Genomic DNA, 14,301 nt, shown 5'->3' on the forward strand with positions numbered 1-14,301 from the left:
TTTTACCCAGAGCCAAACCGCTCTGATACCACCTGTGACGCCCCCAAATCCCACATACGGACATATGAAAATCGAGACGTCGGGATGATGACAACATGGGTCACCACCCTATCGCCAAGTACCAAGTGTGTGCACATGCAAAAAGTATACAATAAAAACATGCAGAGGATAATAAAAGTCTTATAACTAAGTACCAGAATTTTTGTTTAATACAAACCCGATTAAAACATACATAATAAAATATTACAAGCCTCTAATATTCTTTGAAATCACAATACAAGCCATAAAAACCGATAGAGTTAATTTTAAACATCAAAGACTTCAACTCAAAACTCCGGCGGAGCCGCCTCCTCGGGCTCAGCCTCCTCCTCTTCCTCAACATCTGCATCAAAATCTACGGTATCAAAATAGTGTCGTAGGTAAGTAAAGATCCAAATGCTACAAGATAAAAATATATTAAACTCAACAATATGCATGAAGGAATGCCAAATGCACATATTTCGTAAATCCACAATTTTCCATGCACGCCAAAATTTCATTTTGGCCCAAAACGTATCCTTTAAACAAATCCTTGCCATTATCCCAAATAATGGCCCAAATCAAGAAAACTACCATTTTTCCAGAAAATGAATCACAAAACCTTAATCATAACCTCACCATTTTCCCAGAAAATGGCCCGTATCCAAGATCCAAAACTCGTTCCAATTTATTGCATGCACCATGATCTCCCCTAGAGATCATCCACACACTGGCTCCTGTATCACACCCCAGGTAACGACTACGCATGTGACACCTAAACAAGCCATACCCAGTCTCGTGCCCAGTGCGTACCTGGACCAAGCCATCCTCTAGTCCCCACCAGCCTAGGAACCACGGAGTCGACAAGACAGCATTACCGTATCGTGCGATCCGGTTGTCGCTGGGGGATGTCACTCAGTATTATCCACTCCCGAGTGACCAAAGAAGCTCCACCAAGATAATACTCCATTCCGGCTTGGACTCGTGATACACATGTGCCCGAAAATCTATTTACACAAATAAAACCAGTTTTTCTCAATTTAATAAATGCACATGAATGCACCATGCAATGCACATCTCAAGACACAATCCATCCAATAAATAACAAAATCAACAATAACAAACAACTCCATCCTCAATCCATCCGACCCTCAACTCCTCAGACTCAATCCGGAATTAACCAACCAGTCAATGAATATATTGTAAAATCAATAATATATTTAAATCTAAAATAGAGTTTAGAAAATGCTTACAATGCTTTAAAGGTAAATTTCTGGAAGATCAAACACCAACTTTAACTCCCAAATTAGCTTGAAAATAAATTACTAAAAATACAATTTGTTTGGGAGTAAAATGGGTTTCGAAAACAAAGGAGTTTAAAGGTGGAATTTTCGGATTTAAATGACAGATTTTTCTAAAACAAAACTTGAAAATGATGATTGGAAATATAGTTACACGGCAAGGGAAGACAATGGCCAAGAACACACGCACGGCTTGCTCAAAATCAGGGCATGAAAATAAGTCTTTCAAACACAACTAGGACATAAAATTACTAGAGGAAAAAGAGGGAAAAACGAGCAAGAAATTGAAGCCAAAAATAGGGTATAACTTCGATACAAATCAGAGAATATTTTCGGCACAAAACAGAGTATTAATGCACCCGAAAAACCTAAGAAAAAGAAAGAAACTAAGCAGGGAAGTGTGGCTAAAAACAAAGCATTGGCTCACGGATTCACCTGAACAAAAATGGAGGAAAGATTTTGGCTCAAAGGTTGAAGAAGATGCAGAAAATTTCCTAAGGAAGAAGAAGATAAACCGGCCCAACAAGAGGGGAAGAAAAGAAGATAAAACTGAAAGAAATGAAGAGAAGAAGGAAGGAGAAGCAGCAGCAGCTGGACGGAAATGAAGAGGAAGAAAAGAAGGAGGTGGACGGCGCTGGAGGAAAAGGAAAAGCAGAAGAAGAAGAAGAAGAAGAAACCTTAAGGCACTAAAACAAAGCCGTTTTGGGTAAGTTGAGGGGCTGGTCTTGTGGGTCACGGGCTGGGCTAGGTAATGGCTGGGTTTGGGTCTGAAAATACAGGAAAAAGAGAAATAAAAGAGTCCAACCCAAAATACAAAGAACCAAGAAATAAAAAGGTGCAATAAAAATAATTAAAAGCTAAGTAAAAACACTACAACTCGATATTATTTAAGTAAAATATATAAAGCCCAACAATCGAATATATAAAGCATAAAGTAATTTAAATGTGAAATAGTAACTAATAACAAGAAAGCACATTAAAATAATTTACACAACTTAAAATAAAAACGATAATTAATATTAAGAAAGCTCCACAAAATAAATATTACAACTAAATAAATCTAATTAAAATATAATAATTTAAAATAAAAGAACTAATATTTTAATTAAATTAAAATACTCTTTCAATGAAAATACACGTAAAAAGTGGATGCCACATCGATAATGCTACTTAAACTACTAAGTAGGAAATTAATACTCCGTATATTACATTTTTCTTGCATGAATCGTATGAATTCATTTAGAGAAATGTTGTAGTTAAAAAAATATCCTATAAAAATAAATCTACAAACTTATATAGTTTCATATGATATGTTAAATCTATTTTACAATAAAAATAAATTTACAATCTAATGTATCATATCATGTAAAGTCAATTTATGAAATTACTTTTATAGAATCTTTTTATAGTTGAAGTATTTCTCATTCAAGATTAATATACTTCAAGCATAAATGAGTACAATTCAAATGACCCAACTTGTATTTGGTTGTGTTTGGGATGTGTTTCACACACACCTCCAACCACACAAGTCACCTGCAACAAAGAAAATGGCGGCATGGCATGTCCAGTGAACCTTCGATATCTAAAAATTAGGAAAGTGAATATTGAATTGTGTATCTGAATCCATCTTATAAATTACATTTAAGTGTTATTTATAGGCACATGAATTCAGTGATGGGTACAAAGAACAAACTAACCGCCAAGTCGATCATTTACTATCTCAAACAAACAAATAAGATAACCTTCCTAAAAAAGTGAAGGTATTATCTACTTATCACATCATTTAAGCATCTAATGGCTGGATACTTGACTTTGCATTCATACTAGATGATTGGGCTTCATTTTTGAGGCCTCAGGCTTGGGCCTTCCAACTTACATGCTTACTTTTTTTAGGGCCTGAATTACCCTTCCAGATTGATAAGAGCAAATAATTTTTTAAATATCTATGTTTCAACCTTAGTATTCTCGAAAATGTTAAATTGTGCATATATTTCGACATAAATTCTCAAGATAAGAAGTGAAAAGCGTTGAGCACCAAAAACTCACCAAAGAAAGTAGAAAAGGTAAAATTCAATGTACACATGCATAAAAAAAAATTTATTTCTATACATTTTACAAGTACATGAACACACAAGAATGGTAAATGCACATCCTTTTATTAAAAATAAAATAAAATTGGCCATACTGATCACATAAAACTTTAAAAAAATAACTTTCATCCCTGATCTTTTCTTTCAATTTATTAGAAACTTCAATATATAGAGAAATGTTTAATTTTTTTTATTATTTTAAATCATGCATTTAAAAAAGAAAAAAAAGAAAAAGATACTGTGATAAAAAATTTATCAATAAAAACTCAAGGTTTATAGTTTATACACAACATGCTAGGCATAACCATGTAAGTTGCCCTGCATGTAAGAACCAATAACAAATATAGAGGAAGGGAAGATAGAAGAGAGGAAGGGACGTAAAATATATATATATATATATATATATATAGGTAATTTATAATTTTTTTACAGGTATTTTCTTGTTGAAATAATGTTACTGTTCATTTTTGGAATTGTGTCTGTTGGACTTTGCACCAAGTCTTTGTAAAACGATAAAAACTCAGGGACTAGTTATGCAATTAACTGATATTAAGTTATCTTTTGTTCTGTATTCTGTTTCTGCTTCACCACACAAATTCACAATACATGGCTTTGGATGTTTGTGTAGAGTCCCTATCAAATGGCATCTGAATTCTGAACCTACTTTTTGCAAGAATTTAGAACAAGTCATTAATGCTCTTTTTTTTCTTTTTTTTTTTCTTTTTATTGGCACTGGGTGTCAAGAACAACTTTCCGACTAATCTCAGGGGTGCACAGGCTCTTGATAAAGAGTTTCTCGTAAGTACATCTCATGTAATTAATAGAGAAAATCTCTTAATCCGATGACCCCCTAGAGATTATTTGCACCCAAAAGGATTTGAACCTTAGACCCGAGGAAGCATGCCCACAAGCCCAAGACCTTTACCACTTGAGTCAAACTCTAAGAGTTTAGCTCTTTTTGATGAGCATGGGAGGGAATTTAGGATTCCAATTTTATATGCTCCCAAAGGAAGGGAAACGTAAAAAAATTTAAAAAAAAAATAAATAAATAAAACTTGGTTATTGGAGTAGAATTTGCCGAACAGAGATGGTCTAATCGGCATCAACCCGCAGTTTCAAATGGCAGTTGACATGCACAATGAGACTTGAGAGAGAATACTATACCCAAGAAAGTTGATAGATTAACAACTTTGGAGTTCACATCCAAGAATATTATGCAACAAAGTAATTGCAATTATGAATTGTTTGCCCTCAAATCTCCCTACATTGCAAATGAGTAGGATCTCACATTGAAAACAAACTCAAAATTGGCTTCTATATTATGCAATGCACGACAGAAAACCGAACCGCTTGTTCTAATGCCATATCCTGAAGTCCTGCCATGAAATGCTGCAAGACTAACTGCATTTGCACATTGTAGGATACTACTACTATGGGCCACGAGCTGTGGTAAAACAGAAACAGCCATGAACCTGATCTTCAGGAATCATTCCACCTCCCTTGCTTGTGTCTATTGCTTCTAACAAAGTCACCACCTCATCCATGTCTGGTCTCTTATCTGGGTTTGCGTCCCAACATTTTCGCATGATGCTCGCCAATGAACTTGGACAACATCTAGGGATTTCTGGTCGTAAGTTCTGTCAAAACACAATTATTAACATAGGTCATCAACATAATATTACAAGTCAAGTTCTTTGGCTTCAGCACCAAACATTATAAACCATCAAAGCACAACTGCTGAGTACATACCAACCTAAACCGAACCCCTTAGCCATAAGCACACGTGAAAAGATAGGCATTTGACACATAATGCAGTTAGTAAGGCACCATTTTAATTACTGAGTCAAATGATTAGAAAACTGTTGTTTATGTTTTACTCACATACCAATCATTTGATACTACATCAAGGGATGGTGAAAAGATGATAGTTAAATGGATGATGAATATCATTTTTCTTCACTAAAGAACCTAATCTTATAACTTGAGGGAAAAAAGCAATGCAAACCTGTCGCACAACTGCGGATGAAACTTCAACAAAACTAAGATTAGGGTAAGGCATGTCACAACAATAGATCTCCCACAAGCATATCCCAAAACTGTAGACATCACATTTCCTATTGTAAGGCTTGCCATCAAGAACCTGCAAAAAATCTGGTGCCTTATTAGAAGGAAAAATATAGCTAGAAATAAAAATAATAGGTATATGCTTCAAATATCTAGTGGCCCATTTTTTCTTCTAAGTTCCTCAAAACAAGCATGGCTATGTTCTTTCAAGGATGTAACTCTCAGTTGCAGAAGTAACATTATCCTGAAAACAAGTAGGTACCTCTGGGGCCATGTATCCAAGGGTACCAGTTTCCCCAGTCATGTCCCTTGGGTTCTGGGCTTCAACACGAGCAACGCCAAAATCAGCAATTTTCAAAGTTCTATGGGCATCTAGCAGCATGTTTTCTGTTTTAACATCACGATGTACTATCTTTTTTGAGTGAAGATAACTCAACCTGAAACGTTGGATTAAAGAATATATAACCATGATGCAGTTGTTTATAACCCAACAGCATTCTGAAATAAATCCTTGCCTAGAAATATAAGATACCTACCCTCTAGAGAGATCCAAAGCAATTTGAATCACAGCCTTAAGGGCAAGTTTCTTTCTCACATTCCTGATTAAAAATTTCTTTAAAGTCCCACCTGGAAGGTACTCAACAACGACACAACAAGCCTTGGACGGAAGAGAATTATGATCTTCACTTGTTGCGCTCTTTGAAGGGATTTTAAGATTGGAAGTTCCCATTGAAGCTCCTATAAACTGTTGAATATTATTATTTGAAAATAAAGAAAAATCAGTAAGTGGGAAAGACTTTTCATGCAAGTCAAGACAACAAATATAGCTCAACTTGGTTGAGCCTCATTCTTACAATTTGGTATTGGGCAAATCCAACATCTTCCACTTTTTATTTGCTGTCAATGACTATTAATAGTCTGCCTCTGTATTTGTGTGTGTGCTTGGACTGAACTAGAGAAATGCATAGCATCTAACGGATGACATCAAGGATGCGTGACAACATCACACTATGTACAGCAGCAAAAATCAACCTTTACCTTTGTAACATTTGGATGGTCAAGCTTATGCCAAACAGCAACTTCTTGCTGAAATGACGCCCGAAGAGCAGCAGTTTCAGCAGCTGTGGCAATACCGTCCTCCCCCCAATCCAATATCTTCACTATAAGATTAAGAATAACAGTGGGTGGCAAGTCTTAAAAAAAATCCTCAGAGAAGTGGCATAACTTGACACCATTAACAAATCCTCAATTTTTTTGGGCCATTGGATGAAACTGAAAGTTTAGTCCTTTAGACTAAAGCTAGTACTTGTTACGTCATTGTAAAGCACTAAAACAGATACATGGGCGAGTATTTTTATGTGTTTAATGTATTGTAGATGCAAAAGTATGCAAATACACATAATTGCATCGATTCTTTAATAGTGTACTCTCAGAGTTCACATCTAGAGAAGAAATTCTACATCAATGGGATATTTTAGGACAAAATGCTAACTATTAATTCTAGTTTTGTAATACTAATAGTTAAGACATCTGTTGCAGTATCTGCTGACTAAGGAGTGCACTTAACACATATGGATAAATTAAGGCTGATATTTATCGACACTAGCAACCCCTAGTGGCCAATAGAAGCTCAGCGTTCTGTTTAGACCTGGGAGCTGGAAAAAAGGTGACCGAGAAAGTGAAGTAGGCAGAGCACCAAAAGCTTGATACAAGGTTTCAGCTTATGAAGATATAAAATTCCAAATTCAAAGGACTGTTAGCTAAAAAACGGACATCCCTATTTTAGAACTTTTTTTTTTTTTTACAACTTCATTCCTATTTTAAAATTGCCACCTAGTTGTTCATAAGACAGGAAATTATTTGAGAAATGTTCAAAAGATTGGGGAAATCCCCCAAGCATTTTCAATGTTGGGAAACTGTCATAGGCAAAGGATTTCTCTAAAGGTTTATATGGATTATAGTCACTAACAGAAAGGTTTCTGTGCACGTAATTCCTCTGACAGGATACTGAGAGTTTGCTTCAGATCTTCAAAGACAAAAAAGCAACAAACCAAAATCTCCCCGAAGCTCTATGCAAAATTTGGCACGTTTTTGTCTGAACATTATATACATTTAACACTTCAATACATTCATTTATTTTTGTTCATTAACTTCGAGAGCATGCAGAATAAGAGTCTATTTTATGTTTCTTATGCACATAGTAGCCCATCTTAATGAGTTACGCCGCTAATCTGATCATGCCTCAAAACAATGTATTCAGCTTACATCTGATCTTGCCTCAAAATTATTGGTTTTTGAAACCTATGAAGCACAAAAGCCATCCCTCATGAAACTCATTACGTTTCACATGCATACCACTTATTATACCCACGCTATCTATGACTTGCATCATTATCTTATCATCATGCATTCTAGATCATATCAGATCTATTATTAGGCTGAAAATTTTTATAGCGCTTCGCCTAACAGCATGGCTAACTTCTTTAGGAGAAATCAAATAGGAGACCCTTTTGCTCGTTCCAATTTTGACATTAATACCGCAGTTTTCAATTTGATAACTTTGAGCCCCAAGTTTAAAATCAACGTAAATCTGCAACTTCATTACTTTGTTTGCAAATTGTTGACGAAAACTTGCTAATGGAATCCACCCATACAACCAAAACCAAAAACGAAAATTCTATAAAGTTAAATAATGGGGTTGGGGGCCACCCCACATCCAAAGGTAGGAGATCCCCAATGATTTCACATCCCATCCCTCCTCCAGCCCTGATTTTTTCTTCTTCTTGTTTTTTAAATTAATTGACCCATGTTTCTATTTTCCTTTTCTTACAGCGGCCTTGAAACGATCAAAACTGGGATAATAGCTTCTATCTGAATTTCCCTTTTCCTTTTCCTTAAATTCATTAAGAAATGTGAAGTAAATTTCCCACTAAAAACACTTGGATAAGCAATGAAAAGATTCTAACAGAACCTTACAAAGTTACATCATCAAACCAAATATACGAGGAATTCCAAGTAAAATTAAACCAAAAAGGAAGCACAAATTAATTACCTGCTACGTCTTGTCCGTCATAAACACCACGGTATATTATCCCATATGTCCCATGAGCTACATCATATCTAAGATCAAGCTTTGACAAATCAATTTCCCACTCTTCCTTTCGCGTCTGCACTTCCCTCTCCCATGCTCTGCTCAAGTGCTTGTCTAGCTGAATATCCCAGCTCTTGAAATCAATCTTATCTGCTCTGAAAAACATGTCCTTGCCGCTAATGCTTCCCACGCCATTCCCCTTCGAGCCCAAGGCCTTCTCTCTGCAATTAGACTCTTTTAAAGTTGTGTCCCCTTCACGAGTATGGGGTTTTTCAGCTTCCGTGACAGCTTCAGCTCCTTCACCATTGCTTAAATCCATCTTTCTGATCTTAATTCGATAATCAAATTTCAAGATAGCAAAAACAATGGAAACCCAGAAAAACTAGCCAATTTTTTTTTTGTTTTTTCAAAACTAGGAGAAAATGAAGCAAAGAATCGGCTTGTAAGCAGTTAATTGGCTACCTATTCGAACCAAAACCATCGAAAAAGCAAAGGAGTCAATAACAGACTTCAAAATCAAAAGTTTCAAAAAGAAAAGAAAAATGAAACCAACCCCACAAAACAAGGAGCCCAAGACCCGGAGTTCATCACCAAGAACCAATTTTGGCTCTTCTCAGGAAGAAGCAAATCGTGAAAAAAAAAAAACAACCTTTATGCAACAAATATAGTAAACTAGCTAAATATAACAGCCTCAATAGTTTCAAACACCAAAAATAGGACACGAAAATAAGAAAAGGAAAATGAGAAAAATCCCAAAGAGAAAGAAGGTGCTTGTAATCAATCCCTACGGATTCGAGAGAAACGAAAGATGAAGGGAAATATAAAAAAAGAAAGTACAGAAACGAAGGAAAAGAAGGGAACAAAAAAAGAAACGAAAAACAAAAAAAGGTAAACACAGAATTTGAGCACAGAGAGAGAGAGAGAGAGGAAAGAGAGGATTAGAGGTGTGGCGTAGAACAGCTCCGTGACTGTTTCAAAATCCAACAAATATTCTCTGGAGTTGTACTTTTCGATACATTGTTGTTATTCTACCTGCCGTCCCTCCCTCCACTTCCACACAACGGATTTACCGGTATTCCATCTATATTTTGAAATTACCTAATTACCCGCTTTATTAAAAATGTAGTATCTTTTAATATTAACAGCATTATTTAGTTTCTATTTATAACTTTTTTAAATGAAAACAAAATCAATATTGCATTAAAGGTATCCGCCCGGAAGAATATCCGGATTTCATACCTAATCCGATTCGGACGATAGTACAGTTATATCCTTCGGATGATAGTACCTTAATCCGGTTTCACATTTTAAAACAATTTGATATATAGATAAAATAACATTATTTTGATCTTCAAAACAGTGTCATTTTAGGGTTAGTTTGAACATTAAAATTAGATGAGATAGTTTGTAAATAGTAATGAAATTATTGAGTTGAGATGAGATAAGATAGTTTTTTAAAATTGTATATTTGAATTAGGAAGTGAGATGAAATGAGATCGTTTTAGATTAAGAAGTGATTTTAATATATATTTGGATAATACAGTATCTCTCTATTCGAATAATTTTTCCTTCCACTGATTTTTTTGTTCAATTCAAGTATCCTGCTACAACCTGTGTACTCGAATGCCTGGACTTTTATATCTAATACCATAGCCAATTAGTATCAATCTAGGTCATAACAAGGCTAACCCGAGTAGGTATCCAAACCGCGTTACAAACTTTGATGCGAATCTAAATATAGCAGAAAACTCAGATATGCAATCGGGTGAACGGTTATTTTATTATGAGAAATGATATTTATAATCATAGAGTGGGTAAGCGTCACACAATCTTTTCTAAAAAAGTAAGTAAATATAGAATTCATATAAAAAAAATCTAATTTTTTAACAGTGAATCACTATTTTTCAAAATGATTATGCAGCGTTTGCGCACTCTACAACTATATACAACTCTTTTATTATTAGTTTGATGGTTTTATGTTAAATCATCAATTGTTTGAATAGACTATGCTCAACATGCTTTTGTGTCTATTCTGATCTTCAAATAATTATTGATATCCTTTCGTAATCGTCACGTTTGAATGTAGTGTTCAGCATGCTTGTAAAGCTTGTTCTAGTTAATAATTTAAGAGACATGCAATTTAATTTTTGTAATGTTCCGGAGCAATGATGAAGATAGGATTGTTATTTAAGAGATGCGATTTAATTTTTGTTCCAGAATAAACTATCACTTTAAAAATTTCTTAAAGATCACTATCTAACGTAGAACTTACCATTAAGTTTTAAATGATTTTCTACTGCAAGTACTAATCAAAGCGTAAATAAAGAGTAATGATACATATAGTCATAAAGTGTGTAAACGTCGTGCAGTCATTTTAAAAAAGAGTGAGATATACTATTAAAAAAATTAATTTTCTTTTTATGTAGGTTTCGTATATATTCATTTTTTTTAAAAATAATTGTGTGTCACTTGTAAACTCACGACTATATTTTAAGTAAAAAAAATCACCAAACATTTTTTTAAGGGAAAGGGCTGTGATTTTCTCACCAAACTTTGTGAACATATCAATAATGATACACAGAAAATCATTTTTACATTTGTATTTTAAATTAGGTAGTTATTTAAAATGTAAAATCTCAATAATATAAATTTTTAGCGATGTACTTGTTGAATAATTAAAAAAATTTGTATAACATTTTCATAACTTATCTTACAATCAATTATAGTGATGGTGCCACGTCATCAATAACACTACCATTTCTTTTATTCATAGTTTTCCATTTATAATATAATTGTGAAAAAAAAAAAAGTGAGAGAGAGAGAGAGAGCTGATATCACTCTTATTATTATTATTTCAAGACCTGCCTTTTAGGAGGCTGAAAGATCAACATCTCTAGGTATGAACAAGACGGCAGCCTTGTAGAGTACACTCATTGTATTGATGATCAACTTTGTTACATATCCACAGAGAATATACAACCCTGTGAACAGCATATTCCCCTTTGGAAATATACAACCCCATCCCCAGCTAACTTCTTGCTGCATTGGATTACAACATCATTTTTCTTTGTTTTATTTCTTTTCTGAGCTACATTAGCATGCTATTACAGCACATTTGACATTTCTGTTGTCTTCTTTCAAAAAAAAAAAAATGGTGCATGGGGTCATTTTCATACAAATTAATGGTAAGCATACCATACTAATCATCATATAATTTTAAAAAAGTGGATGAATTTAATGTTTCTACAATATTTTGTTTTGCTATGCTTCTTCCTATAGAATAAGAATAAGAATGTTAGATACAGTTCTAGAAAATATATACAAGCTCATCGCACTCATATTAAAAAATAGTGATGCCCATTGTAAAGTGAGATTTTTCATGTGTACACTAAATTTGTCAATTTTCTTTTAAAATAAGTATGCGAGACTTGTTCTTCTAAGATTGTAAAAATCATTTTCCAATTGAAATTCCTTTTGGATTAACTATAATGGCTTATTGTTTGAGATAGTGGCATTTCTTTGGAAGAGAGGTGGAAATAACTTTGAAAAATTATATTCATAAACCGGTGTGGTTAACACACCTAGCAAATTAAATGCTTATATGAACTAATTTGATTTCAAAAAATAAAATAAAATTTGAACTATACAAATCAAATCTTACGCTGTAAGTGATATGGATGATATATTCTACTCACGACTTGCAAATAAAAGAAATAACTAACCATATATACCCATACCAATAGCATATAATATACATTGGCAAAACATTTTTACTTATAAATCTTATTCCTATATATAAGTTATGAATGCAAATGATAGATATAAATTAACAAACTCTACTATAGATTTATAAAGTATAAATCTTGAATATAAATATTAAAATGAATGTATTATTACTATAATTCATTAATATTTTTTACTCCCATATTCTATATTATCTTTCTTGGATTACATGATACAAAAAAACGCTTATTTGTAGTCAGTTATTTACGACAAAAATGACTATCGGTAGTAATGTTATAGCCAACAAACTTGATCTTTTTAGTTGTCTGGTCAAAATAATACAGAAAAAGAAATTAAACAGCATGCCTTGTACGCAATTTTAATGAATCATATTAATGCTTGTGGGTGACCTTTGAATTTTGATACCTCTAAAACGGCATGACGTTCATTAATTATACGCCTTGCCTTAATCAAGCAAGCGTGATCAGCTTCTTTTGTACAATTGTACGTCCATGTCCTAAACATGAGTCCTTTATATTATTCAAAGTCTATGCAACCTAGACAAAACTGCCAATTCACATCAACGGCAAGTTGGGAACGGCACGCGTTTGGCTGTAAAGAAAATTCTTAGGCGTGATTTTTTTTCTTTTTGTTTTTTGGCTGATGTTCGTCACATAGTTTTTACATGCACATAAGACCGATCGATCTCAAACAAGTTGGGTTATTATGAATAGTCTAAACTTTGAATTGTCGTTTGAACTCGATCGACTCGACTCGAGTTCTAATATTCTTTTATTAAACAAGAGTTTATATAATTCTTCACAAGCTAGCTAGACGAACTAATTATTAACTTGTATAAGCTCGGTTAGTCTCTTATAAATACCTATAAGCTTATATAATTTATGTTTAATTTTTAAAACTTTATGATCAGAACATTTATTTATTTCAAGAATATAAAAAAAAAGATGGTATTTGTGACGCCCCCAAATCCCACGTACGGATACTGGAAAATCGAGACGTCCGGATGATGACAACACGGGCCACCACCCTATCGCCAAGTGTGTGTACATGCAATAAGTGTGCAAAAAAAAAATACGCAGCGGATAGCAAAAGTCTCATAACTAAGTACCAGAATTTTTTTTCTTAGTTTAATACAAATTTGTTCAAAACATACATAATAAAATATTACAAACCACCAATATCGTTTCAAACCAACTACAAAGCATAAACTCTCAAATCAATACTCCGGCGAAGCCGCATCCTCGGGCTCAGCCTCCTCCTCCTCCTCGATCTCTGCATCAAAATCTACGGTACCAAAAATGGTATCGCAGGTAAGTAAGATCTAAACACCACAAGATAAAAACATATTAAACTCAACAATATGCATGAAAGAATGCAAATGCACATGTCCCATAAAAATCACATTTTTCTACGCATGCCAAATTCCCATTTTTGGCCCAAAAATATAACTTTTAAAACCAGCCTTGTCATTATCCCAAATAATGGTCCAAGACAAGAAATCACCATTTTCCCAGAAAATGGATCACAAAGCCTCAACGTAATCTCGCCATTTTCTCAAAAAATGGCCCGTATCGAAAACTATAAAACCGATCCAATTATTGCGTGCACCATGATCTCCCTTAGGGATCACCCGCACACTCTGGCTCTTGTACCACACCGCAGGTAACGTCTACGTGTGTGATACCTAAATGAGCGATGCCCAATACTATGGCCCAGTGTATCCCTGGACCAGGCCATCCTCTAGTCCTCACTACTCTAGGGACCACGGAGTCGACATGACAGTGTTATCGTATCGTGCAATCCAGTCGTTGCCCAACGACAACCCAAGAGATGTCACTTAGTATTATCCACTCCCGAATAATCAGAAGAGCTCTACCGAGATAATACCCCATCCCGGCTTGGGGTCGTGATACACACGCACCCGAAAATTTATTTACACGATTAAAACCGAATTTTCTCAAATCAAATAAAATACACATATATGCTCCATGTA

The 14,301-nt window shown here is 34.3% G+C and overlaps 1 protein-coding gene across 2 annotated transcripts; it reads right to left on the reverse strand.

Annotated features, from left to right (window-relative positions):
* Window positions 1-4,568: 4,568 nt before the first annotated feature.
* LOC122319104 (serine/threonine-protein kinase STY13-like) lies at window positions 4,569-9,550 on the reverse strand. Of its 2 annotated transcripts, none has more exons than XM_043137009.1 (6): window positions 8,526-9,550; window positions 6,512-6,633; window positions 6,010-6,218; window positions 5,736-5,910; window positions 5,415-5,560; window positions 4,569-5,046 (listed from the first exon to the last, which is right to left on the reverse strand). In XM_043137009.1, exons 1-6 carry the CDS (start codon window positions 8,881-8,883, stop codon window positions 4,938-4,940), a joined length of 1,119 nt encoding a protein of 372 aa, XP_042992943.1. In that variant the 5' UTR covers window positions 8,884-9,550; the 3' UTR covers window positions 4,569-4,937. The 2 variants fall into 2 exon arrangements, with proteins under 2 accessions (XP_042992943.1, XP_042992942.1); XM_043137008.1 differs by having other exon boundaries at window positions 5,415-5,549; window positions 8,526-9,546.
* Between the last annotated feature and the right edge of the window lie 4,751 nt (window positions 9,551-14,301).

This window comes from Carya illinoinensis, chromosome 8 (assembly GCF_018687715.1).
Source record: "Carya illinoinensis cultivar Pawnee chromosome 8, C.illinoinensisPawnee_v1, whole genome shotgun sequence".
In the NCBI taxonomy this organism is placed as follows: domain Eukaryota; kingdom Viridiplantae; phylum Streptophyta; class Magnoliopsida; order Fagales; family Juglandaceae; genus Carya; species Carya illinoinensis.